The sequence below is a fragment of the Heterodontus francisci genome, chromosome 38 (genome assembly GCF_036365525.1).
Source record: "Heterodontus francisci isolate sHetFra1 chromosome 38, sHetFra1.hap1, whole genome shotgun sequence".
Lineage (NCBI taxonomy): Eukaryota > Metazoa > Chordata > Chondrichthyes > Heterodontiformes > Heterodontidae > Heterodontus > Heterodontus francisci.
The window spans coordinates 10,122,690-10,148,887 of record NC_090408.1 but is presented as its reverse complement, the minus strand read 5'-3'; the positions used below and the strand labels follow the sequence as shown (position 1 = coordinate 10,148,887).

Below are 26,198 nucleotides of genomic sequence, written 5' to 3'. Positions count from 1 at the left end.
GAAGGATAGAATTAAAAAAGTAGAGAAGTTGTGCTAAACTTGTATCAAACCTTGGTTAGACTACATGGTGTACTGTGTACGGTTCTGGTCTTTCACGATCACTGGACTTCTCAAAGCGATTTACAGCCAATGAAGTACTTTTTGAAGTGTGGTCACTGTTGTAATACAGGAAATGTAATGCCATATTATAAAAAAAGATAGAGTGCGCAAAAAAGAACGACAAGGATGCTACCAGAACTGTTAGGGTACATCTAGCACAAAAAGGATGAACAGCCAGTAAAAGTTTCGCTTGAAAAGATAAGGTTGAGGGTGACATAATAGAGGTCTTTAAAACTATGAAAGTCTTTGATAGAGCTTACATTGAGAGTATGTTTCCACTTGTAGGGAAGAGCAAAGCTAGAGGCCATCAATATAGGGTAGTCACCAAGAAATCAAATAGGGAATTCAGAAGAAACTTCTTTACCCAGAGAGTGGTGAATATGTGGAACTCATTACTAGAGAGAATAGTTGAGGCCAATAGAATAGACGTATTTAAGGGGAGGCTAGATAAGCATATGAAGGAAAAGGAAATAGAGGGTTATTGCTCATAGTGGATGGGAGGACACTCGAATGAAGCATAAAAGGGTGGTATGGACTGGTTGGGCTTAATGGCCTATTTCTGTGCTGCATATTCTATTCTAGCACACAGAATAAGAACCCTACACTTGATTGGCCAGGGAACCCATCCCAAGTCACACCCAAAAGCCTGAGGTGAAGAATATAAATGCAGAAAAACTTAGGCATGTGAATACTGATAACTCAGTTCCTCCTTGTTTCCTTCCACAGCATTTTATCCAGTTTCGGCTCTAACTGCATTCTCCCTCCAGGGCTCCAGCTGCTTTGGCTCTAGTTCAATTTCGAGGAATTATTGCAGGAAATTGGACTGAAGGAAGTCAACACAGTAGGCAGTGATTGTTAGAATAACAATGAGCAGAAGCAGTGAAAGGCTTATAGAAATATAAAGAGAGACTTGAAGAGTGCAGCACAGACACATTAAGAGAAGCAGAATTATAAAAAGAGGGGGAAATTGCAGAGTAATAAAAGAAAAAAATGTAAGAGAAAAAATAAAGGAAGATCAGGTGCAACAACTTGCATTTACATCGCGGCTTTACTGCAGTAAACCAGCTCAAGGCACTTCACAGGAGTATTATCAAACAAAATTTGACACCAACCACATAAGGAGATGATAGGACAAGTGAAAAAGGTAGGTTTTAAGGAGCGCCTCAAAGGAGGAAAAGAACATAGATAAGTGGAGAGGTGTAAGGAGGCAATTCTATAGTTTAGGGTCTAGATAGCTGAAGGCATGGCCACCAAAAGAGAGGCAAAGTATATTGGGGCTGCACAAGAGGCCAGAATTGGAGGAATGCAGAATGCTGAGGGCTGTAGAGGTCTAGGACATTACCGAGATGGGGAGGGATCATGCCATAGTGGGATCTGAACACATAGATAAGAATTTTTAAAAAGTAGGTCAGAGAGTACAGTGGTGATGGGTAAATGGGACTCGGAACAAGTCAGGATATGGACAGCTGAGTTTTGGATAAGCTCAAGTCTATTTAGGGTGGAACATGGGAGGCCAGCTAGGAGAGCATTGGAATAGTCATGCCTGGAGGTTACCACAGCATGGATGAAGGTTACAGCATCAGGGCACTGAAGCAGGGATGGGGACAGGTGAAATTACGAAGGTAGAAGTAAGACACAATAAGAGAGCAACAGAAATGTAGAGACAGATTTTTTAAAAAAGGGAAACAAACAGCAAGGGAAAGCAACACAGGCACAGGAACACCACAGCAGTACTCTTTCATGGTTCCCCAAACTCTCGATGCAGTCCTGCACATTGGGTACCTCTAAGATAGATGGGAGCTGAAATGGACAAGTTTCCTCTGGCCCATAATTTTCACCATCTAGAAAATACAAAGTGCACCTAATGCAACACCATGAAGCTAGTCCAACCTTGGGCTTACAGGTCTGAGATCTATCCCCGCGAGTCTCCAGTTCTGCCGTGATTGGTAAACAGGACCCTTGACACAGCTTTAAGGCCTTTATGAGAAGCAAAGCGGCAACATTGCTGAGTATGGATAACATATACCAAACAGTGCATTCCACATCTCAAACTAGCCAGAAGCAAAAAGCACAGTTTTTTCAAAAAAATTGATGTCAAAATACATAAGACATTTTGCATTTCATAGCTGACACAATTTTGAAGAACCAACCATAAGTACTGATTCAAGCCTAAAAATAATCCAAAATGTCAATCCGCTTTGAGTCACAAAACTAACTCAATCAATTAAAATAATACCATCGTACTATACCTTGAAAACACAGCCACATGTAATAAATGGTAATATTCTAAGGAGGTTATTTTGAAGCTCCATTCTATCAAAATGTTGCAGAAGGCAAGCAATAATAACTGCAACCCTGATTTAGTGCTATGCACCCTCAGTCTCCTGAAGCAGACAGCAGGATCAGGAGGTACGAGCCAACAAAATTCTGATTACTCCAAAGAAATTTAAAGAAACAAGTTATGCAATGTTCTAATTAAATATTTAAAGAAACACAGCTTCCCAAATGTTTAGATGGAATAAATTAAATTTATGACCAAGTCATGGGAGCAGGGAGTTATGTTGTGATATTAAAATCAGTTGTTCTTACTTATCTTGCCATAGTGGTATACATCAAGGTTGCACCAGGATAATTGTTGGCAATAGTAGAAACCATTAAAATTTCTCTCCATATATAAACATATTTTTAAGTTAAGATCAAAGGGACCATACAAACCAAAATTAACTGCTTGCGTAATATTGTGCTGTTTATGAACTGTTAGGATTCCTACACAAGCTGAACTACTGCCATATTCCAAATTAACTTTAGAAGGTCACGATCACTAAAACCACTTTTAACAAAACAGTCTAAGACACATGATGGCTGATTACAGCATGAAGAAAGTATTCTATTATAACCTGACCACACAACTTCACAGCAACAAAGCAGCAAGTGAGGTCAGGTTATCAGAGAATGTTGTATTCTAGAACAACACATTGAGACACTCATATGCTGTGTCACAAATCATAAACGTGGTACTGTTTTATTTTATTGGATATACAAACAATCCTTCTATCTCTGGGATACAGCTAAAGACTGGATTGCTGAACATTCAGGTTATCAGTTCTCATGACTTGTTTTTATTCCAAGAGACGATTCTAACTACAGAAAATGGATGATGCAAATGGTGATGTACTGATGAACTCTACATTATAAAATACAGTGAATTAAACTATTAATTAACATCATTAGTTGTACAAGACAACTATTTATAACCTTTCTCATCAATAAATTTAATCTTTTTTAGCCTTTCAAATTTCTACTTATCTGAATATCCTATATAACTTCCAGTACAGAATTTATGATGATTGAGATAATTGTTAATCTCCAGGTCATGTACTCTGTGGGATAGAAAGGAAAATTAATGAAGATTTCAACTCCATTGTCTCCTTTTGGAAATATCATCAGGCTGTTGAATGATAAAATAACGCAAATCAGTAATCATTTGTGGCAAATAAAGTGAGAGAACAGGCTGGTTACAGTTTTAATCAGTACAGACTAATGAAATGGGAAAATTATGCATACAGATACAGAATAAGATAGGAATGACAGAGAATAGCCAGTGTCAACGTGAAAGGAAAAGCACAAATAAGAATTGAATTGCACCAACTGACACTGGAGGTGTAAAAGGAGCAATGTAGAACAGAGAACTAAAAGGAAAAGCAGGAACAGCATGAGTTTACAGTGGTAGAGTGGGCCTTGACAGAGAGTGGAACTCAAATCCAATGGAATCAGCCCATAATTCAGCACAACCATAAATATTAACACTGTCTCTGGACTAATGCTTTGGCTTTCACCAAAAACATTCACACACTCTTTGCCTTTGTCCCAGGACAGCTTTAAACTGAGTCTTAATCCAAACTTTCACTAACAGGAAGATAGATAGGCTGACGGCATCTGAATGCTTAATGGGATTATGCTTACTATGCTAGCATTCTTCTTGCCACAACCCTTCAAGTGCCCAAAGGATCTATCCCTGGTCCCCTGCGGTTCCTCACCTGCATGATACCTCTCAGTTCCATCATCTTTCAACAGGGGTTCAGCTGGCATATGTATTCTAATTATATCAGCACTACCTCACCCCAATCTCCCTCAATTCCATGACTCTCTCTGTGCTATCTGATGGTGAATGAGTCTTCCTACTAAACATGGGGAAGATTGAAATCATCATTACCCTATAAATAACCACTGCTCCCTTTCCAATGCTTTTAAATAAGTCTCACCTCTGACCCCATCCCAACGTGACCACTTGCTTAGGTTAAACCAGACAGTAAGAAGCCTTGATGACCAGTAAATTGCAATATGTATTTGCAGTATAATTCAACTACTTCCCTTCTTCAAGAAACTAAGCAGATATAAGCAGGGCCTAACGACGGATTATTTAATGAGAGAGAAACAGCGTTAAGAGCTGTTTAAGAAGGGTGACAGACCCGAAATGTTAACTCTGTTTCTCTCTACACAGATGCTGCCAGACCTGCTGAGTATTTCCGGCACTTTCTGTTCTCATTTCAGAGTTGCAGCATCCGCAGTATTTTGCTCTTATTTTAGAATATTTAGGTCTCTGTGGCCCATAATTTCCTGGATTGCACTTAAGCAGAAATACACCAAAACTTATTTTGGTTTCTGTGCCGATCTTGCCAATGGGAACTTCAAAATTTCCTGTAGTGATCATTTGCCTACTCTAGAACATATAAACTGGAGTAAAAGTGCAAATGCAGTGCCACCAACAGGGGTAAGAGCAAGTGGGCAGTTGTCTCCGCCCTGGAACTTACTCTCAGTGCCTGCTGTCTCTGCTGCACCTCTTCCATTATTACACAGAACAGGGGCACCCCAATGGGGAGGCCATTCCAGCTGTTTTGTCCTTCAGAACGTGTGGGGCAGTGGTAGGAAGGGGGCAGGGGGAGAATGAAGCAGTTGAATTATACTGCAAATACATATTGTAATTTACTGAGACTAACAGCATTGTGGTTAAGTACAATGCAGATCTTGGTAGGAAAAACAACCAATAAAATGTAAACAAAATCACTTCCAACATCAGACAATGTTGGGCTGTGCTATGCCTATATTTTAGGGCAAAATCTACAAAGTGCATACTGACATACTGAAACGATTAGCAGAGGTTTTTGATGGATGTAACTGAGAAGTGGCACAAACGAGTGGGTAACGTGTGTATCAGTGTTTTGGCGTAAAACCAGGGTAAGTCAGTTATGTGAGAATTTCATCCTAAAATAGGCACAGCACCCTTACGCTGCACTTCTGCTGAAAAGCTCTGGGAAATTCTGGGCCTAGATGCTAAACACTATTCAGCTCTCTGAATCTGTGGCTTATGTATGTCGCCTAAAACTCCATTTCTGAGGTTTACTGCTTGAGGCAGAACTCTGCTACCAAGGGGCATAAGAAACCTAGGCTGTTCACAACATTCAAGTGTCACAGTTTTCAGGACTTAGTTTCATTCCAACAGTTTTAATTGCTGGAAAGTGGTCTAGTTAGACCTTTGATGTTAGAAAACATAGCTGTTTCGTACTATAACACCCCCCAATTTTGTAAGTAGATTTTATTGGTTGTTCGGACCTGCTGACTCCAGCCCAAGTGCAATACTTTAGCTCATCTAGATGGACTATACAGTGAGCAATCCATTGAAACTTCAGCAACTCACTAAGGCTCCTTCCAAACCCGCGTAGAAGAATAAGTGCAGCAGATGCATGGGAACAACACCATCTGCAAATCACAGCATTCTGACTTTGGGGTGGAGGGCGGGCGGGGGGGGGGATCACAATCCTGAACCTCCCTCCCGAACAGCACTGTGGGTGTATCCACACCACATCGTCTGCAGCGGTTCAAAAAGATGGCTCACCACCACCTTCTCAAGGACAATTAGGGATGGGCAATGAATGTTGGTCTTGCCAACGATGCTCATATGTCATGATCAAATAAAAAAAGTCCCCAAGAGTACACACCCTGCAAAGGTAAAACTTGGGTTGTTTCTATACTATGAGGGTTGCTGTTTGTTTGTAGAAAGTGGGGTCAGGCCATTGAGCAAGAACCTGTATAAAAGAACCCAAATCCATCATGTACTACAATGTGAATTGCACAGCATGTGCTCCCCTAAGCATGACATCCCAGTTGGGGGAGGTGCAGAGCTAGTTTTCAAGCAGTTCTCTGCTGCTGGTCAATAGACATCATTGACAGGAGTTTAGATGCATGTCCTCTGTCTGATTACAGGCAGCAATAGTACATGGGATAAAGGGTCGGAAACCTAAAGGGGATGGGAATGTGAAAACATTTAAAAATACTTTACATGCTCTTGGGAAAAGCTATGAAGCTTTGAATACTTGCAGCATTCTTAAATAGAAGGTTTTTTCAAATGATGATCAAACAATGACTTGTGGAAAAGTGAATGAAGCAGCACTTGAAAGCAGTACAATCAGGCATTCATAGTTACTATAAAGCCAGTCCCTATTTACTATTCAATGGCTACTATTTAATCATCCCCAAGATCATTCACCTTTTGTTAGCCTATGACATAATATAGTGGATATGCATTTTAAGTTTCAAAGAATGCTGGCAGGAACAGGTCTATTAAAAAGGAGTGCGAAGTACAGTACATTTCCAGCTGGAGAAGGGATATCTTACAGTCTCCACAACTTACCTTATGACAGCAACTGTCCATATGGGGCAATTTCCTATAACCAGTGAAATCAATTACAAAGGCGTCACTTACAGCATACAAAGTGGGCGAATATTTGGAAAATTCATTAAGCTCTTTGAACCTTTGCTACTTAGAAAGAGCATTTGAAATTTTCTAAAATATCCTGACATCTTAGTACAAAATGGATTAGACAAAAGAAACTCTACCTACTCATTTGATACCAAATACAATAAAAGTGGTGGAAGCATGCTGCAGGGCAGACGGCTGCAGGCCCCAACACTGCATGGTGGACGGCCGTGGCCCCCAGCGCCACAGGGCGGATGGCCGCAGCCCCCAGAATGGATGGCTACACCCCCAGTGCCGCAGAGCGGCCGGTCGCAGTCCCCAGCGCCGCAGGGTGGATGGCTGCAGCCCCCAGCGCCGCAGGGTGGATGGCTGCAGCCCCCAGCGCCGCATGGCGGATGGCCGCAGCCCCCAGCGCCGCAGGGCGGATGGCCGCAGCCCCCAGCGCCGCAGGGCGGATGGCCGCAGCCCCCAGCGCCGCAGGATGGATGGGCGCAGCCCCCAGCGCCGCAGGGCGGATGGCCGCAGCCCCCAGCACAGCAGGGCGGATGGCTGCGGCCCCCAGCGCTGCAGGGTGGATGGCTGCGGCCCCCAGCACAGCAGGGCGGATGGCCGCAGCCCCCAGCGCCGCAGGGCGGATGGCCGCAGCCCCCAGCACAGCAGGGCGGATGGCCACAGCCCCCAGCGCCGCAGGGCGGATGGCCACAGCCCCCAGCGCCGCAGGGCGGATGGCCACAGCCCCCAGCGCCGCAGGGCGGATGGCCACAGCCCCCAGCGCCGCAGGGTGAACGGCCGCAGATGACAGCACCGCAGGGCAGTTGGCAGCAAATGCCCGCACTTCAGGGCGGATGGTCACCGCCCCCAGCACCGCAGGATGAATGGTGGCAGATGTCAGCACCGCAGTGCAGACGGTTGCAGGCCCCAAAGCTGCAGGGTGGTTGGCCGTAGATGCCAGGGTGGAATCTTGTTACTTCAAGTTTTAATTATTGGAAATTAAAAAAAAATTAAACTGCATATCTTTTTACTTTCTCTTTGTCTCTTTTTCTCCCTCTTTATTTTACTTTCTGTATCTTGTTTGATATTGAATTCACTATTATAACTGATAATTCCTGGTTCAGACACTATGCTATTTATTAACAATACTTTAACCTGATTAGTTTAAGAGCCACAGAGTTGCCTGCCCTGTTTACACAGTTCCCCAGATCCCCTGAAGAGGGTATTGCACCATTTGTTCCCAAAGTACAGCAATGTGCTATGCAAAAGCTCAGGGAACGCTTAAAAAGCAGCTGCTGTTGGTTCACTGGTAACAATAAATTCTGGCTCATTGTCCACTGGAAGATGGTGGTGATTCTCCTTGTCACACACACACCTCCTGCAAACACATTGTTTGTTTCTTTACTTGACCTATTACCATCTCCTTTTGCCCTGCACCATTAACTCTTTTGTCATAGTCATAGAGAGATACAGCACTGAAACAGGCCCTTCGGCCCACCAAGTCTGTGCCAACCAACAACCACCCATTTATACTAATCCTACATTAATCCCATATTCCCTACCACATCCCCACCATTTTCCTACCACCTACCTATACTAGGGGCAATTTACCTACCAACCTGCAAGGAAACCAGAGCACCCGGCGGAAACCCACGCGGTCACAGGGAGAACTTGCAAACTCTGCACAGGCAGTACCCAGAATCGAACCGGGGTCGCTGGAGCCGTGAGGCTGCGGTGCTAACCATTGCGCCACTGTGCCGCACATGTCTTTTAGTAATCTCTCCTGTCTTTTACCCTATCACAGGTCTTCCCTTTTGTTATTTGCTCCAGTCCCCCCTTTCCCTGCCTGTATAGAAAGTGTTACATCTCTAAGCACTCCCAGTTCTGATAAAGGGTCATCAACGTTAACTCTGTTTCTCTCGTCACAGATGCTGCCAGAAGCTGAGTATTTCTAGCATTTTCTGTTTTTATTTCATGATGAATAAAACTGTTCTCATGTAATCACTAACAAAATTGAACTAGAACTGTGTATTTCAACTAGCTTTAAATATATTCTATACATTTTTAATTCACTTTACATTATTCCAACTGGACTACATCATAAGTGAACATACTATTTTATTACAGACACTTACTTTACGTTGGTGTTGGTGCAGATAATATATTCAATTTCATCTGAATAGGGATTCTGGAAAGTAAAACTGCTTGTCCTTATCCATAACCACTCCCTGCTCTTTGTTCGGAAGCGGTACATCACTGACAGGACCTGCCCTTTCAATTTGACAACCTTGAGAAAAGAAAACAATCATTAGATCATGCAGTTTATTCTAAGTTGAATGAATGTGAAACTAATGGATGATTTAGAGCGTGGATTTCTGATTTGATGAGCTAGACTTTCTTTGTATAACACTTTGGTTAGGCCTCAGCTGGAATATTGTGCCCAGTTTTGGTCTCCTTATATGATGGGTGATTTTGAGGCTTTGGAAAGAGTGTAGTGGAGGGCCACTGGACTAATTCCTAGTACAAAGTATTAGCATCTTAATTATGAAGATAAGCTAAAAGAGCTGGGACTCTAACTGCAGGGAAAAGCAGACTTAAGGATGATTTGAATGAGGTTTACAAGATGATGAAGGGATCTGATTGCATTTCAGTTGACAGTTTGTTCCGATTAAATAGGTTAGGGATGAGCAGGGGTCACAATTTTAAGTTGCCCAAGCCCAGGTCCACAGAATAGTAGAGTGTTGGAACAGGTTGCCAGCTTGTACACTGGACAGTGATCCACTAAATTCCTGCAAGTGAATTTCTGGCTGGGGCAGAGATCACCTCACACAGAAATTAGGCACTGTAAGGAATTATTAGGGCCTGAGTAAGTCCTGAACTAGTTTTAATCACCTATTGGAGTTGTAGGACTTTAGCAAGCAGGAAATTAACTTCCTCACCACTTTACAGCACTAGCAAGAGGTAATCCAAACCCAAACAGAAAACTGCAGTGTCATGTAATAGAAAACATAGAAAGTGAGTCAGTATCAGATCCTATTTAAAAAATAACCTCTTAAGTGATCTTCATCATGGGAAGGCACTCATCTCCACTACCAAATAACATGCCAGAAAGCAGGATGCAAGGTAGTTCATCACTAGTTAGTTGACTAACTCAGAGACTCAACAGGGGGGAAAATACATTCAATCATATCAAGAAAGCAGGTGGATACAACAGATTACGTCAAGCTGTCTCCCAGGCCAGTACCAGTCTTAGGAGAGGGCCTCCCAACAACTGCAAGTGCTGCAGTCCAACATTATGACCACAAGAATCTGCAGGGTGATTGTGAGGGCAAAATGGAGTTATCCACCATGAAATCTGGCAATTGATTTGCTGTGTCAATTTTCTTCCCTCCCCAACTCTCTTGAAAGTCCTTGGTTGAGAAACCCAGTAACTTTGTCACATAACCATTATCGGTGAATATTTGCAGACTATCCAGTTGAGGGGACATCATAGCTAAGGTGGATCTTGTCCTCACAGCCACAGAGACACATCCACACTCCCAGCAGAGGATCAGCAACAGGAACCCTCTAACATAGGGATGCTGAGTCCAATTTTAGTTCTCCATATTCTGCCCATTTGAGACCAACTAACTGAATACAGAGTGAAAACTGAACAATGAACTTGATGTATGGTCCATCTCTCATGGGCCAATCTTGCTGAGCCATCAGGAAGAGCTTGATCTACTTTTATGATATTTACCACACTTGAATTAATATGAAATGCAGCTTACAACAATAACTTTCATTCATATAGCACCTTTAATGCACAATAATGTCCTAAGGTGCTTTACAGGAGTGTAACAAATGAAAATTACACTGACTCTGGGGGTTTTGGCAGCAGATGGGCTGAAGCAAAGGCAAACAGGTGATGTAATGGAGGTGGAAATAGGCAGTCTATGTGACGGAGAAGGTATGGGGTTGGAATTCCACCTCAAGATCAAATAAGAAGCAAAGGTTGCAAACAGTCTGTTCAGCCTGTAAGTGTGGCGGGGGAGGCAGATGGAATCAATGGTGAGGAAATAGAGTTTATGGTAGGGGGCAAAGACAATAGCTTCTGCCTTCCCAATGTTTACAGCCTCATCCAGGACTGGAACTTTGACAAGTAGGCCGACCACACAGAGGCAGCCTCCAATAGTAGTTGGAAAACTTCAAAGATTGCTTGTTTCATCTATAACAGTATCTTTCCTTCAGTAGCTATACATGTAATAATCGAAACTCAAATAAAAATGTTGTGATATCTTGCCAATATACACAAGTTATCACTCCAAAGACAAACACGAACCAATTGAAGTACAGAGAATTCCAATATACATCCACCATGAGACCAGTCACCAGCGCAGATAATAAAGTCAGCTCCATGCATTAATACATCATCAGCATAAGTACTCAGCGAGCAAGCAGTAGCACCTCATGGATTCAGGTTGCGTTGGAAAGAAAACACGTGCTGCAGTATCAGAAAGCTAAGCATGTCATAGCCACCACGCAAGCGACCTTAAATGAAAGGATGGAAAGACTGACCTTTAAAATTACTGAAAATTATGTACAGGAACAACAAATGATTTCATCACATTCCAGTATGGAAGGAATGCCAACTGGCAGAGCAACCTCTGTGACTCAGGAACTCTGCAAGGTAGAGCACTGCTTCAAAATACAAATGGGTTCAGTTAGACAAAATCAATCAATGTTGCAAAGAATCTTCTGTGACTTAACAGAGTTATTGTAATATCAGTAGGCTTAGTAAAGAGCAATATCGGAACTTAGGTCAGCAGTCTATTCCTAATGTCAGGAAAGCCTATCTTTGCAAGTCCTACTAGAAGCAGTGAATCCATCATTTTGACTGTTCGAGGCACCAGGGGCTGAGTCTTCAATTAAGGGTCGGGAACTGGAAATGGGGGCTAGTTGCAAGTCCCGACCCAAAAAGGCTTGCTTTAGGCACGCCCATGGAGATTTTCAAATCTTCAGCCAATTAATGACCAGGGAGAGAGCGTGCCATTCAATCAGGGATAACGGTGGGCTCCAGGTGTTGGAAGGTCAATGGGAGGCCCTCCAGCATTCAATGATCGGCAGTCCCACTGGCCAAAGATGGAAATTGCCAGGGACAGGCAAAGGTAAGATTATTGTGCATCATTGGTGCAATAGTTACAGATGACCTTGATTCAGGAGATTGGGAAGTAGAATCGATTTGGGTAGCGATGAGGAATAGTAGGGGAAAGAAGTCACTGGTGGGAGTGGTCTACAGGCCTCCAAATAGTAACCACAATGTAGGACGAAGTATCCAAGAAGAAATATTGGGTGTGTGATAAAGGGATGTCAATAATCATGGGCAATTTTAATCTACATATAAACTGGAAAAATCAGATTGGCAATAGTAGCCAGGATGAGGAGTTCATAGAATGCTTTTGAGATGGTTTCTGAGAGCAGCACGTTCTGGAACCAACCAGACAGCAGATTATATTAGACTTGGTATTGTGTAACGTGACAGGCTTAATTAATGACCTCAGAATAAATGACCACAATATGATTGAATTTTACATCCAGTTTGAAAGAGAGAGGAGTGGGTCTAAGACTAGTATTTTAAATTTAAATAAGGGCAACTATGTGGGCATGAAAGCTGAGCTAGCTGAAGTGAACTGGGTTACTAGGCTAGGAGATATTTCAGAATACTCAGAATAAGTATATTCCTACTCTAAAGAAAAATTCTAAGGCGAGGACCCACCATCCGTGGTTAACAAAAGTAGTTAAGGAAAACATCAAATTTAAGGAAAAAGCATATAATTGTGCAAAAATGAGTGTCAGGTCAGATGATTGGTCAGAATATCAAGAACAGCAGAGAATGATTAAAAGGTTAATTAGGAGAAAGAAATTAGAGTATGAGAGAAAGCTAGCTAGAAATGTAAAAATGGATAGCAAGAGTTTCTACAGGTATTTAAAAAGGAAAAGAGTAAGTAAAGTGAGTGTTGGTCCTCTAGAGAGTGAGAATGGGGAGTTACTAGCAGATAATAAGGAAATGGCGGATGAAATGAACAAATATTTTGCTTCTGTCTTCACTATAGAAGATACAAAAAACATTCCAATAATAGCTGTAAATCAGAAGGTAGAAGGAAGAGAAGAATTTGGTGAAATTACAATCACCAAGGAAGGAGTACTGACCAAACTAATGGAGTTGCGGGCTGACAAGTCCCCGGGTCCTCTTGGGCTTCATCTAGGATCTTAATGGCTAATGAGGTAGTAGATGCGTGAGTGTTAATCTTTCAAAATTCACTAGATTCTGGAAAGGTTCTGTAAGACTGGAAAGTAGCAAATATAACCCCACTATTCAAGGTGGGGGGGGGGGGGGGAGCCATAAAACAGGTAACTATAGGCCAGTTAGCTTGACGTCTGTCGTGGGGAAGGTGTTAGAATCGATCATTAAGGAGGCTATAGCTGGGCGCTTAGAAAAACTCAAGGTAATCGGGAATAGCTAGCATGGCTTTGTGAAAGGGAGGTCATGTTTAACCAATTTATTGGAGTTCTTTGAAGGAGTAACAAGCACTGTGGATAAAGGGGAGCCCGTTGACATACTGTACTTGGATTTCCAGAAGTCATGTGACAAGGTGCCACATAAAAGGTTATTGTGCAAAGTAGGAGCTCAGGAGCTCATGGTGTAGGGGGTAACAATATTAGCATGGATAGGAGATTGGCTGGCTGGCAGAAAACAGAGAGTATGCATAAGTGGGTCCTTTTCTGATTGGCAGGATGTGACGAGTGGAGTCCCGCAGGAGTCTGTGCTGGGGCCTCAACTTTGTACAATTTATATCAATGACTTAGATGAGGGGAGCGATGGCATGGTAGCTAAATTTGCAGATGACACAGAGATAGGTAGGAAACTATGTTGTGAGGAGGCCACAAGGAGCTTGCAGACCGATATAGATAGGTTGAGTGAGTGGGCAAAAATCTGGCAGATGGAGTATAACGTGGGAAAATGTGAAGTTGTTCACTTTGGCAGGAAGAATAAAAATTTCTTAAATGGGGAACCACTGCAGAATTCTGAGGTGCAGGGGGATCTAGGTGTTCTAGTGCATGAGTTACAAAAGGTTAGTAGGCAGGTGCAGCAAGTAATAAACAAGGTTAATGGAATGCTATCCTTTATTATGAGAGGAATTGAAAATAAAAGTAAGGAAGTTATGCTCCAGTTATAAAGGGCACTGGTGAGACCACATCTTGAATACTGTGCAGTTTTGTTCTCCTTATTTAAGGAAGAATGTGAATGCGTTGGAGGTGGTTCAGAGGAGGTTTATTAGATTGATACCTGGAATGAGCGGGTTGAACAATAGAACAATTACAGCACAGAAGGAGGCCATTCAGCCCATCGTGTCCATGCTGGCTAAAAAAGCTAGCTGCCCAATCTAATCCCACCTTCCAAGACCTGGTCCATAGCCTTGCAAGTTACAGCACTTCAGGTACATGTCCAGGTACCTTTTAAAAGAATTGAGGGTTTCTGCCTCCACCATTGTTCCTGGCAGCGAATTCCAGACATCCACCACCCTTTGGGTGAAAGGTGTTTCCTCATGTCCCCTCTAATCTTCCTACCAATCACCTTAAATCTGTGTTCCCTGGAACTGACCTCCCCGCCTGGGTAAACTGGTCCTTCCTGTCCACTATCTAGGTCCCTCATAATTTTGTACACCTCAATTAATTCTCCCCTCAGTATCCTCTGTTCCAGGGGAAACAACCATAACCTATTCAATCTTTCCTCAAAGCTGCAACTTTCAAGCCCTGGCAACATTCTTGTAAATCTCCTCTGTACTCTCTCCAGAGCAATTATGTCCTTTCTGTAATGTGGTGACCAGAACTGTATGCAATACTCCAGCTGTGGCCTAACTAGCGTCTTATACAGTTCTGAAGTGATTTATGACTTTAACCCCTTGTAGGAACTAAACCAAATCAGGAGCACATCCCACGAATCTCCCTTAATCAAGTTCAAACCAAACAAATTCTCAGACACTTATTTGGGTCCAAAGAATTGCACTAGCTTTCCCTCAAAGAAAGAAAACCAACAGAGAATTTTACCATCTTTCGGATAGCCAACTTTTAATATTTTTATGGCTAGGTCATAAACATCCCAGATATTATAAGGGTCTGGGAAACTCTCTTCAATACGTATCTCTCCACTTAAAGAGACACAGAGAGGGGGTTCTGGTAGTGTATACAGAATACCACATGAGACGATTTATTAACTTTTCTACATTTATTCAAGAATTTAACATGCTTAAATTTCTTAAGTGGATAAGTATGTCACAATATCAAATATATTACTGAGATATGAAACACATATTCTTATTTCTAACCTAGAATCCAAAAGTTTAACCTTGCAAATGTTACAGCAAAATTATCTTAGAATATTCATCAAAATTTAAAATAAACTTGTACCTTAGATCCCTGAATAAGGCATGCGATGAGGAGTGTAGTTGAGGATTCAACACTTCTAAGTGTTTGCTTCTGAACCTTGTATTTTTATACTATTTCTAAGGTGTCATATGACTTTTGCATTAAATGTGATCTTCCTGTGTTCCCTTTCAAATCTATATCTTTAATGTTTTACTGGAATTTGAAGTTTGCGAGCTTTTATCTGCTCAAAATATTCATAACTGTATTCACTTGACCTCTCTTGTTCCTGTGAGTACATTCCATTTATTCTTAATTACCCTTTCCAAGGTATCCACAGCAACCTCCGGAGCCGACCTGTCTGAACAACAACCCCATAAACCAATTTAAGTTTTGCTACCTCTTACTGAGGTCACACAGGATATTTCAATGTGTGTTTTTATCTCCCAAGTCTCTGGTAACAGCAATTCTATTCTAACAGAGACCTTGAAATGTTTAGTTCTACCATCTTAAAGGGGGACTTCAGTGAGCTCTGAAAACTAATCCTTATTCAATCTTTAACTCTAAAGGCATAATACACTAACTTTTCCAAATTCTACTTAATCAAGCCTATTATACCAATTTTCACAGTTCCAGCCATCACATCCCTGTTTTGCATTCTATACCTTGGCCAATAAAGGAAAGCAATCCATATGCCTTCTTCACCACTCTATCTACCTGTCCTGCCACCTGCAGGGGCCTGTGGACATGCACTCCAAGGTCTCTCACTTCTTCTTACCCTCTCAATATCCTCCCGTTTATTGTGTATTGCCTCGCTTTATTTGCCCTCCCAAAATGCATTACCTCACACTTCTCTGGACTGAATTCCATTTTCCACTTTCCCGCCCACTCAACCAAACCATTGCTATCATTCTGGAGTCTATGGCTATCCTCTTCACTATTAACTACACAGTCAACTTTTGTATCATCAGCAAATTTCCCAATCATGCCCCCCACATTTAAGTCCAAATCATTAATATATACCACAAACAAGAAGGGACTCACCACTGAGCCCTGTAGAACGCCACTGGAAACAGATTTACATTCACTACCCTTTGTTTCCTGGCACTGAGCCAATTCTGGACCCAACCTGCCACATTCCCCTGTATCCCATGCGGAACCTTGTCAAATGCCTTACTAAAATCCATGTAGACCACATCCATCATCAATCCTCCCTGTCACTTCCTCAAAAAACTCAATTAAGTTAGGTAGACATGACTTTCCCCTAACAAATCCATGACTATCCCTGATTAATCTGTGTCTTTCTAAGTGGCAATTTATCCTGTCTCTCAGAATTGATTCTAACAATTTATCCACCACCGAGGTTAGACTGACCGGCCTATAATTATTTGGCCTATCCCTCGCACCCTTTTTAAACAATAGTACAACATTTGCAGACCTCCAATCATCTGGTACCTCGCCTGTATCTAGTGAGGATTTGAAGATGATCCTCAGCGCATCCGCTATTTCCTCCCTGGCTTCCTTTAACAATCTGGAATGCAATCCATTGGGTCCTGGTGATTTATCCACTTTCAAGGATGTCAGACTCTCTAGTACTTTTTTTTTTAAAGAGATACAGCACTGAAACAGGCCCTTCGGCCCACCGAGTCTGTGCTGACCAACAACCACCCATTTATACTAACCCTACAGTAATCCCATATTCCCTACCACCTACCTACACGAGGAGCAATTTACTTGCTCATTATGCTTATTGTGTCTAATAATTCACACTCCTCCTCTTTAACTACAATGTCTGCATCAACCCTCCTTTGTGAAGAGAGAGACAAAGTACTCATTAAGAACCCTGCCCACATCTTCTGCATCCGCGCACAAGTTCCCTTGTACATCTCTGATAGGCCCTATCCTTTCCTTAGTTATCCTGTTGCTCTTGAAGTACTGATACATCATCTTTGGTTTTCCTTGATTTTACCTGCCAATAATTTTCCATGTCCTCTCTTTGCATTTCTGATTTCCTTTTTTACTTCACCCCTGCACTTTCTATACCCCTCTAGGCTTTCTAAAGTATTAAGATATTTGTGATCATCATAAGCTTTGTTTTTCTGCTTTAACTTACCCTGTAAGCTTCTAGATAACCAGGGGGCTCTACATTTGGCAGTACCACCCTAAATCTTTGTTGGGACATGCCTACACTGTGCCTGCAGAATCTCACTTTTGAATGCCTCCCACTGGTTTGCCACTGATTTCCCTTCAAGTAGCTGTATCCAGTTCACTTTCAACAGGTCACCTCTCAGTTTCGTAAAATTTGCTGTCCCCCAATTTGCTAATGAGGAAAGTTTGGACAGACTGGGCTTGTTTTCACTGGAGTTTAGAAGAGTGAGGGGAGACTTGATTGAAGTTTATAAGATCCTGAACGATCTTGACAGGGTGAATGTGGAGAGGATATTTCCTCTTCTGGGAGAGTCCAGAACAAGGGGGCACAGTTTGAAAATTAGGGGTTGCCCTTTTAGGACAGAGAGGAGGAGAACTTTTTTCACTCAGAGGGTTGTGCGACTTTGGAACTCTCTGCCTCAGAAGGTGGTGGAGAAGGGGTCACTGAATATTTTTAAAGCGGAGATGGCTAGATTCTGGTTAGGGAAGGGAATCAAAGATTATTGGAGTAGATGGGAGTGTGGAATTCGAGACAGAAACAGACAGTCATGACCTTATTAAATGGTGGAGCAGGCTGGACAGGTTGAATGGCCTACTTCTGCTCCTAATTCGTATGGTTGTATGTTTTAAAAAGCCACAGTTGCCTGGCCATGATCCTGGAGGGCCAACCTCTCAAGGGGACGCCCAGCGGTTGCAGCTCTGGCACAGCGGTTGTCAGGGGGAGGTGGGTCCCTCGAGTGATCCATCGGCACCCCCAACCTCCCACCCTGAGCCTGGATGTAGTCCAGGTCAACACGGGCTGCCCACACTGTAGACTGGAAAGTCACCCTCATTCAAAATGGCTTGTGGTCAGGATCATGGCAGCGAACCAGCAAGGAGGCCAGTGGCGCCAAACTGCGCACCCGCCTGCCTCCGATCTAGACCCCCAAAAAGTGTTTTAAAAATCCAGCCTCAGATCTCTGATTCTCCACCAAGGATCATACTGATTCTTCCAGCATCTTTCAAACCAGCGTCCATAGGCCTCCAAATAGTGAGAGAGATGTACAGGAGCAAATCTGCAGGGAAATCAGAGAGATGCGCAAGAAGTACAGAGTGGTGATATTGCGGGACTTTAATTACCCAAATATCAATTGGGATAATGCTAGAGAAAAGGTAAGGAGGGGGAGGAGTTTCTGAAATGTGTTCAGGAAACTTCCTTGATCGATGTGTTCTCGGTCCAAATAGGTAGGTAGCGTTGCTAGATCTGGTGCTCGGGAATGAGATGGGCCAAGTGGACCAAGTGTCTGTGGGGGAACACTCGGGTAAGAGTGATCATCGTGTCAGAAGTTTTAAATTAGTAATGGAAAAGAGCAAGGTACAATCTGAAGTAGAACTTCTAAGAAGAGGGCTAACTTCAATGGGATGAGAAGGGATCTAGCCAGGGTAAAATGGAACCAAAGTTTGACAGGAAAAACTGTAACAGAAAAATGGGTGATCTTTAAGGAGGAGATGTTTCAGGCACAGGCTAGGTACATTCCAACAAGGGTGAAAGGTAAGGGAACCAAAGCCAGGGCTCCTTCGATAATGAGGAAGATAGAGAATATGATGAATCGAAAAAAGACAGCATATGATGCATGTCAGGTGAATTCTTCGAGTGAGAACCAGGCCAAATACAGTAAGTTGAGAGGGGAAAAGAGGAGGAAAATATGACTGGCAAAGAGAGAATATGAAAATTGAATGGCAATTAACATAAAGAGGAACCCAAAAATCTTTTACGGGCATGTAAATGGTAAGCGGGTAGTAAGAGGTGGGGTGGGGCCTTTTAGGGACAAAGAGGGTTATATATGCTTAGAGGCACAGGGCAAGGCTAGTATACTTAATGAGTACTTTGTATTGACGTTTAGTAAGGAAGAGGATGCTGATAAAATATCAGTAGAAGCAGAGATAGTAGAGGTAATGAATGGGGTAAAAACTGAGATGTACTGGAAAGGCTGGCTGTGCTTACAGTGGATAAGTCACCTGGTCCAGATGGCTTACAACCCAGTTTGCTAAAGGAAGTGCGAGTCGAGATGGCAGAAGGGCTTGCCATAATCTTCCAATCTTCCCTAGATACAGGGAGTTGCCAAAGGATTGGCGAATGGCAAATGTATATGCTTATTCAAGAAAGAGTGTAAGAAAATTCCTAGTAACTACAGGACGGGCAGTTTAACATTAGTGGTGGGTATGTTTTTAGAAACAATAATCGGGGAAAAAAATCAACAGGCTATTGGACAGAAATAGGTTAATTCAGGAGAGTCAGCACAGATTTGTAAAAAACAGATCGTGCTTGACTAATTTAATTGCTTTTTTTTGATGAAGTAACAGCGAAGGCTGGTGAAGGGAATGCAGTATCTACATAAAAGGCTGGTTAACAAAATTGAGGCCTCAGAATAGCAGGGTCAGTGTCAGCTTGGATAAAATAAATTGGCTTAAGGCCAGAAAACAGCAAGTGGTGGTAAATGGTTGTTTTTCAGACTGGAGGATGGTAGACAGTGGTTTTCCCCAAGGATCAGTGCTAGGACCACTGTCTATGTATAAAAATGACAAGAATACCACACTTTAGGAAGGATGTGAGGTCCTTGACGGAGTGCACAGGAGATTTACCAGAATGGTTCCAGGGAGGAGGGATTTTAGCTACCATATTAGGTTGGAGAAGCTGGTATTGTTCTCCTTGGAGCAAAGGAGATTGAGGGGAGATTTGATCAAGGTTTACAAGATTATGGCATGTTTAGATAAAGGTAGACAAAGCAAAGCTGTTCCCAGTAGCTAGAGCGGGGAAACGGGACTCATTGGATTGCTCCACAGAGAGCCAGCAGGAACTCGATGAGTCGGATGGTTTCCTTCAGTGCTGTAAAAGTAACATTCGCGCCACACAAGTGCCAGGCAATGACCATCTCAAACAATAGAGAACCTAATCATCTCCCCTTGATGTTCAATGGCATTACCATCGCTGAATCCTCCACTACCAACATCCTGAGGGTTACCATTGACCAGAAACTGAACTGGACCAGCCACATAAATACTGTGGCTACAAGAGCAGGTCAGAGGCTGGGAATTCTGTGGCGGGAAACTCCCCTCCTGTTTCCCCAATGCCTGTCCACCATCTACAAGGTACAAGTCAGGAGTGCAATGGAATACTCTCCACTTGCCTGGATGGGTGCATCTCCAACAGCACTCAAGAAGTTCGACACCATACAGGACAAAGCAGCCAGCTGATTGGCACAGTGACAGCAGTGTGTGCCATCTACAAGATGCACTGCAGCAACTCTACCACCTAGAAGGACAAGGGCAGCAGATGCATGGGAACACCACCACCTGCAAGTTCCCCTCCAAGTCACACACCATCCTGGCTTGGAACTATATCACCGTTCCTTCACCATCGCTGGGTCAAAATCCTGGAACTCCCTTCCTAACATGACTGTTTTTGTACCTACATCCCAAGGACTGCAGCATTTCAAGAAGGCAACTCACCACCATCACCTTCTCAAAGGCAGTTAGGGATGGGCATTATATGTTGGCCTAATGCTCTCATCCCACAAATGAATATATTTTTAAAAAATGACTATGGATAAGCTACCTTTCATCAAAGGTACTGCAATCAGAAAGATAGCTTAGAGCTCCTCTACAGGTAGATAATCACAGGATGAGAAGTGAAGCAAAAGATTGGTGGGAAAGAACCTGAAAAGCACGCAGGATGGTATTTGGCATGTATTCTATGAACACACTAAATTTATTTAACTATTCTCTTTGTTCCTCTATGACATGCGCTTTCCATAGGTGTACAGGAAACTGTAGATCAGGTGCTGGGAATGGATGCAGTTTTAACAGTAAAAAGGCAGGCTGCCAATGAGAAATGATTTATTTTTCTGTGAAATTATTGAATGGACAAGCAATATTTCATGTGTGTAAAACTTTGTAACAGGTTGGTATGCAGTTCCTGACCTAACAGTACCATGGGAGTATCTGCATCACATGCACTGCAGCAGATCATGAAGGTAGCTCTCCACCATTTTCTCCAGGGTAAGCAGGGATGTACAATAAATAGACCTTGCCAGGGTCGCCTACATCCCATGAATGAATTTTAAAAAAACTATCAAGCACCAGACTGGTGTCAAATTTCTATTTTATGCCCTCATACAGATTAATTGAAATAGGTCAAAGGTAGAACTAACCTTTTCTTTATCATTCTTCAGCATGTGGGACCGTTGGCAAGGCTGGCATTTAGCATCCATCCCTAACTGCCCTTGAGAAGAATGTGGTGAGCGTTCCTCTTTAATAACTGCAGTTGTCCATTTGGTGAAGGTGTACTCCCACAATGCTGTTAAGCAAGTAGTTCCAGGATGTGATCCGGCAACAAAGAAGGAACATAAATATAGGTCTGTCAGGATGGTGTGTGACTTGGAGGGTAACTTGGAAGCAGTGGTGTTCCTATGCACCTGCTGCCCATGTCCTTCTTGGGGGTGGAGATCAGGAGGTGCTGTTGAAGAAACCTTGGCATCTTGCCATAGTGCACCCTGTTGAATGCACACACTGCAGCTATGATATACCGGTGGAGGGAATGGATGTTTAAGCTGGTGGATGGGTACTGATCAAGCTGACTGCTTTGTCCTGGATGCTGTTGAACTTCTTGTGTGTTGTTGCAGCTGCACGCATGCAGGCTAGTGGTGAGTAATCCATCAAACTCCTGACTTGTGCCTTGTAGGTGGTAGAGAACCACTTGCCACAGAATATCTGGCTTCTGACCTGCTCTAATGCCATCGTAATTATGTGGCAATCCAGTCTGGTTAACATAATTGGATCCATCCATCAAACAACATCTTAATTACCATTTCTAATGCACAAATGGTGAACAAGTGCAGTTGGAAAATGGCAATAATGAGACTTTTTGCACAGCACTGCATTTTTTGCATAATCAGTCATCAGTGACAATTACCAAATTGTAGGTAGTCAGCTTTGAGATCATCACAAGTGCGCAACTAATGAGGTATAGAACCACCATATTCATCTGGAACATGGACTACACAATAAAACAAAGTGAAAAATAAATACTTTGCAAATGATAGTGATACAATGTAAGCATAATTTAATCAACAGCCTGTCAATAAATTCCAATGAATGTGAAACAAAAACTTTTGATTATAGTTAGATCGGTGAAATTAGCATTCAATAAAAGAACTAAACTCGAAGTGCAAAAGCAATGGCCAAAACAATTGGATTGTAGCCAACAGCACAAACATATTGCTCTCCTGACTAATGTCACAAGTAATTTTCATAAATTGCTTGTACCATGCATTTCAATCATTAATTGAGCACGTTTAAGAGCTCATTAATAGATGCCAACATAGCACTATTAAGTTGAACATTTCTGAGGCTCAGGTTGAGAAACAAGACTTTTAGCCTCATGAAGCTACCGAAATATTAATTACACCCACTCAATAGGAAATCTTGCAATATTAACATAAAACATTAATTACATTGAAATGATAACTATGAGAATGTATTCCCTCGATCTGTAATGCTGCACTTATGTCAATGTAATTGCTCTGATGATGAGATATTTATGCACAAAAATTATTGACTGTAGTGATGCTGTTTAAATTGCTAAATCCAAAAGGGAAAGGTGAGTTAGGGCTAGTTGGAGGGAAACTTTTTATTTATTTATTTTTTATTTATAGATACAGCACTGAAACAGACCTTTCGGCTCACCAGGTCTGTGCTGATCAACAACCACCCATTTATACTAATCCTACATTAACCCCATATTCCCGACCACATCCCCACCATTCTCCTACCACCTACCTACACTAGGGGCAGTTTACAATGGCCAATTTACCTAGCAACCTGCAAGTCTTTGGCTGTGGGAGGAAACCGGAGCACCCGGTCACAGGGAGAACTTGCAAGCTCCGCACAGGCTGTACCCAGAACTGAACCCGGGTCGCTGGAGCTGTGAGGCTGTGGTGCCCATTCATTTTATAGACAAAAATAATATATTCACCAGAATTATATTTGACCTAGAAATACTCTAATTCTCAGATGACAGGACGGTTTCCAGGTTTCCGAAGTATGGATAGCTCTGTCTTTGAGGCCTGTCCAATGTCTGTTGTTTCCAATGGAGAAAGTCTACCATACAGAAGTATGTCTTTTTCCCTAAAACTGAAGTACCTTAACAACCACTTGCAATTATGTAGTGAATTTCATATAATTAATTGTCCTGTGGTGCTTTACAGGGAGAGCAGAGTGGGATCGTTAGGGCTGGAGCATGAAGGTATACGGGATGACATACGTGTGAGGAGACATTTTAAGATGTGAACACTGATAGAAAGCAGGAGAGAATCTGCCTCCAACACCCTTTCAAGCAGTGCATTCCAGATCATAACAACTTGCTGCATAATTTTCTTCTTCTTCATGTCACCTCTGCTTCTTTTTCCAATTACCTAAAATCCATATCCTCTGGTTCCTGGTCCTTCACCTTATTTCCTCTATCAAAATCCTTGATGATTTTGAACACCTATTAAATCTCTCCTTAACCTTCACTGCTATAAGAACAACAATCCCAGCTTCTCCAGCCTCTCCATATTACTTAAGTCTCGTATGCCCGGTACCATTCTCGTAAATCTCTTCTGCACTCTTTCTAAGGCCTTGGCATCCTTCATAAAGTGTGATGCTCAGAACTGTACACAATATGCCAGGTGAGGCCTAACCAGTGTTTTATAAATATTCAGCTTAATCCTGTGCCTTTGTTTACAAAGTGAACTATCCCGTCTAGTTCATTTCAAAATATAAAATGTCTCAAGGCGCTTCAATGGAGCATTATCAAATAAAATTCTAGCCACATAAGGAGATATTAAGACAGGGCCCAACAGCTTGGTCATAGAGGTTGGCTTTAAGGAGCATCTTCAAGGAAGAGTGAGAGGTAGAGAGATGGATGGGTTTAGGAAGGAAATTCCAGAGACTAGGGCCTACGCAGTTGAAGGCACAGCTGCCAATGGGGAGCGATAAAAATCAGTGATGTGCGAGAGAGAATAATGAGAGAAGTGCAGAGATCTTAGAGGGGTGCAGGTCTGGAGGAGGTTACAGAGATGTTGAGGGGCAAAATCAGGGAGGGATTTGAAAACAAGAATTAGAATTAGAACATTACAGCGCAGTACAGACCCTTCGGCCCTCGATGTTGCGCCGACCTGTGAAACCATCTGACCTACACTATTCCATTTTCATCCATATGTCTATCCAATGACCACTTAAATGCCCTTAAAGTTGGTGAGTCTACTACTGTTGCAGGCAGGGCGTTCCACGCCCCTACTACTCTCTGAGTAAAGAAACTACCTCTGACATCTGTCCTATATCTATCACCCCTCAACTTAAAGCTATGTCCCCTCGTGTTTGCCATCACCATCCGAGGAAAAAGACTCTCACTATCCACCCTATCTAACCCTCTGATTATCTTATATGTCTCTATTAAGTCACCTCTCCTCCTCCTTCTCTCCAATGAAAACAACCTCAAGTCCCTCAGCCTTTCCTCGTAAGACCTTCCCTCCATGCCAGGCAACATCCTAGTAAATCTCCTCTGCACCCTTTCCATAGCTTCCACATCCTTCCTATAATGCGGTGACCAGAACTGCACGCAATACTCCAGGTGCGGTCTCACCAGGGTTTTGTACAGCTGCAGCATGACATCATGGCTCCGAAACTCGATCCCCCTACTAATAAAAGCTAACACACCATATGCCTTCTTAACAGCCCTATTAACCTGGGTAGCAACCTTCAGGGATTTATGCACCTGGACACCAAGATCTCTCTGTTCATCTACACTACCAAGAATCTTCCCATTAGCCCAGTACTCTGCATTCCTGTTACTCCTTCCAAAGTGAATCACCTCACACTTTTCCGCATTAAACTCCATTTGCCATCTCTCAGCCCAGCTCTGCAGCCTATCTATGTCCCTCTGTACCCTACAACATCCTTCGGCACTATCCACAACTCCACAGACCTTCGTGTCATCCGCAAATTTACTAACCCACCCTTCTACACCCTCTTCCAGGTCAGTTATAAAAATGACAAACAGCAGTGGCCCCAAAACAGATCCTTGCGGTACACCACTAGTAACTAAACTCCAGGATGAACATTTGCCATCAACCACCACCTTCTGTCTTCTTTCAGTTAGCCAATTTCTGATCCAAAGCTCTAAATCACCTTCAACCCCATACTTCCGTATTTTCTGCAATAGCCTACCATGGGGAACCTTATCAAACGCCTTACTGAAATCCATATACACCACATCCACTGCTTTACCCTCATCCACCTGTTTGGTCACCTTCTCGAAAAACTCAATAAGGTTTGTGAGGCACGACCTACCCGTCACAAAACCGTGCTGACTATCGCTAATGAACTTATTCTTTTCAAGATGATTATACATCCTATCTCTTATAACCTTTTCCAACATTTTACCCACAACCGAAATAAGGCTCACAGGTCTATAATTACCAGGGCTGTCTCTACTCCCCTTCTTGAACAAGGGGACAACATTTGCTATCCTCCAGTCTTCCGGCACTATTCCTGTCGACAATGACGACATAAAGATCAAGGACAAAGGCTCTGCAATCTCCTCCCTAGCTTCCCAGAGAATCCTAGGATAAATCCCATCTGGCCCAGGGGACTTATCTATTTTCATACTTTCCAAAATTGATAACACCTCCTCCTTGTGAACCTCAATCCCATCTAGCCTAGTAGCCTGAATCTCAGTATTCTCGACAACATTTTCTTTCTCTACTGTAAATACTGACGCAAA

At 42.7% G+C, this 26,198-nt stretch overlaps 1 protein-coding gene across 5 annotated transcripts in view; it reads right to left on the bottom strand.

Annotated features, from left to right (window-relative positions):
* arnt2 (aryl-hydrocarbon receptor nuclear translocator 2) overlaps positions 1 to 26,198 on the bottom strand; it is a 503,920-nt gene that overhangs the window by 172,986 nt on the left and 304,736 nt on the right. For all 5 annotated transcript variants that reach the window (XM_068017713.1, XM_068017714.1, XM_068017715.1 and 2 more), the window contains exon 11: positions 8,980 to 9,131. In XM_068017713.1, the coding sequence (XP_067873814.1) occupies positions 8,980 to 9,131 (152 nt within the window). The remainder of the gene's footprint in view (positions 1 to 8,979; positions 9,132 to 26,198) is intronic.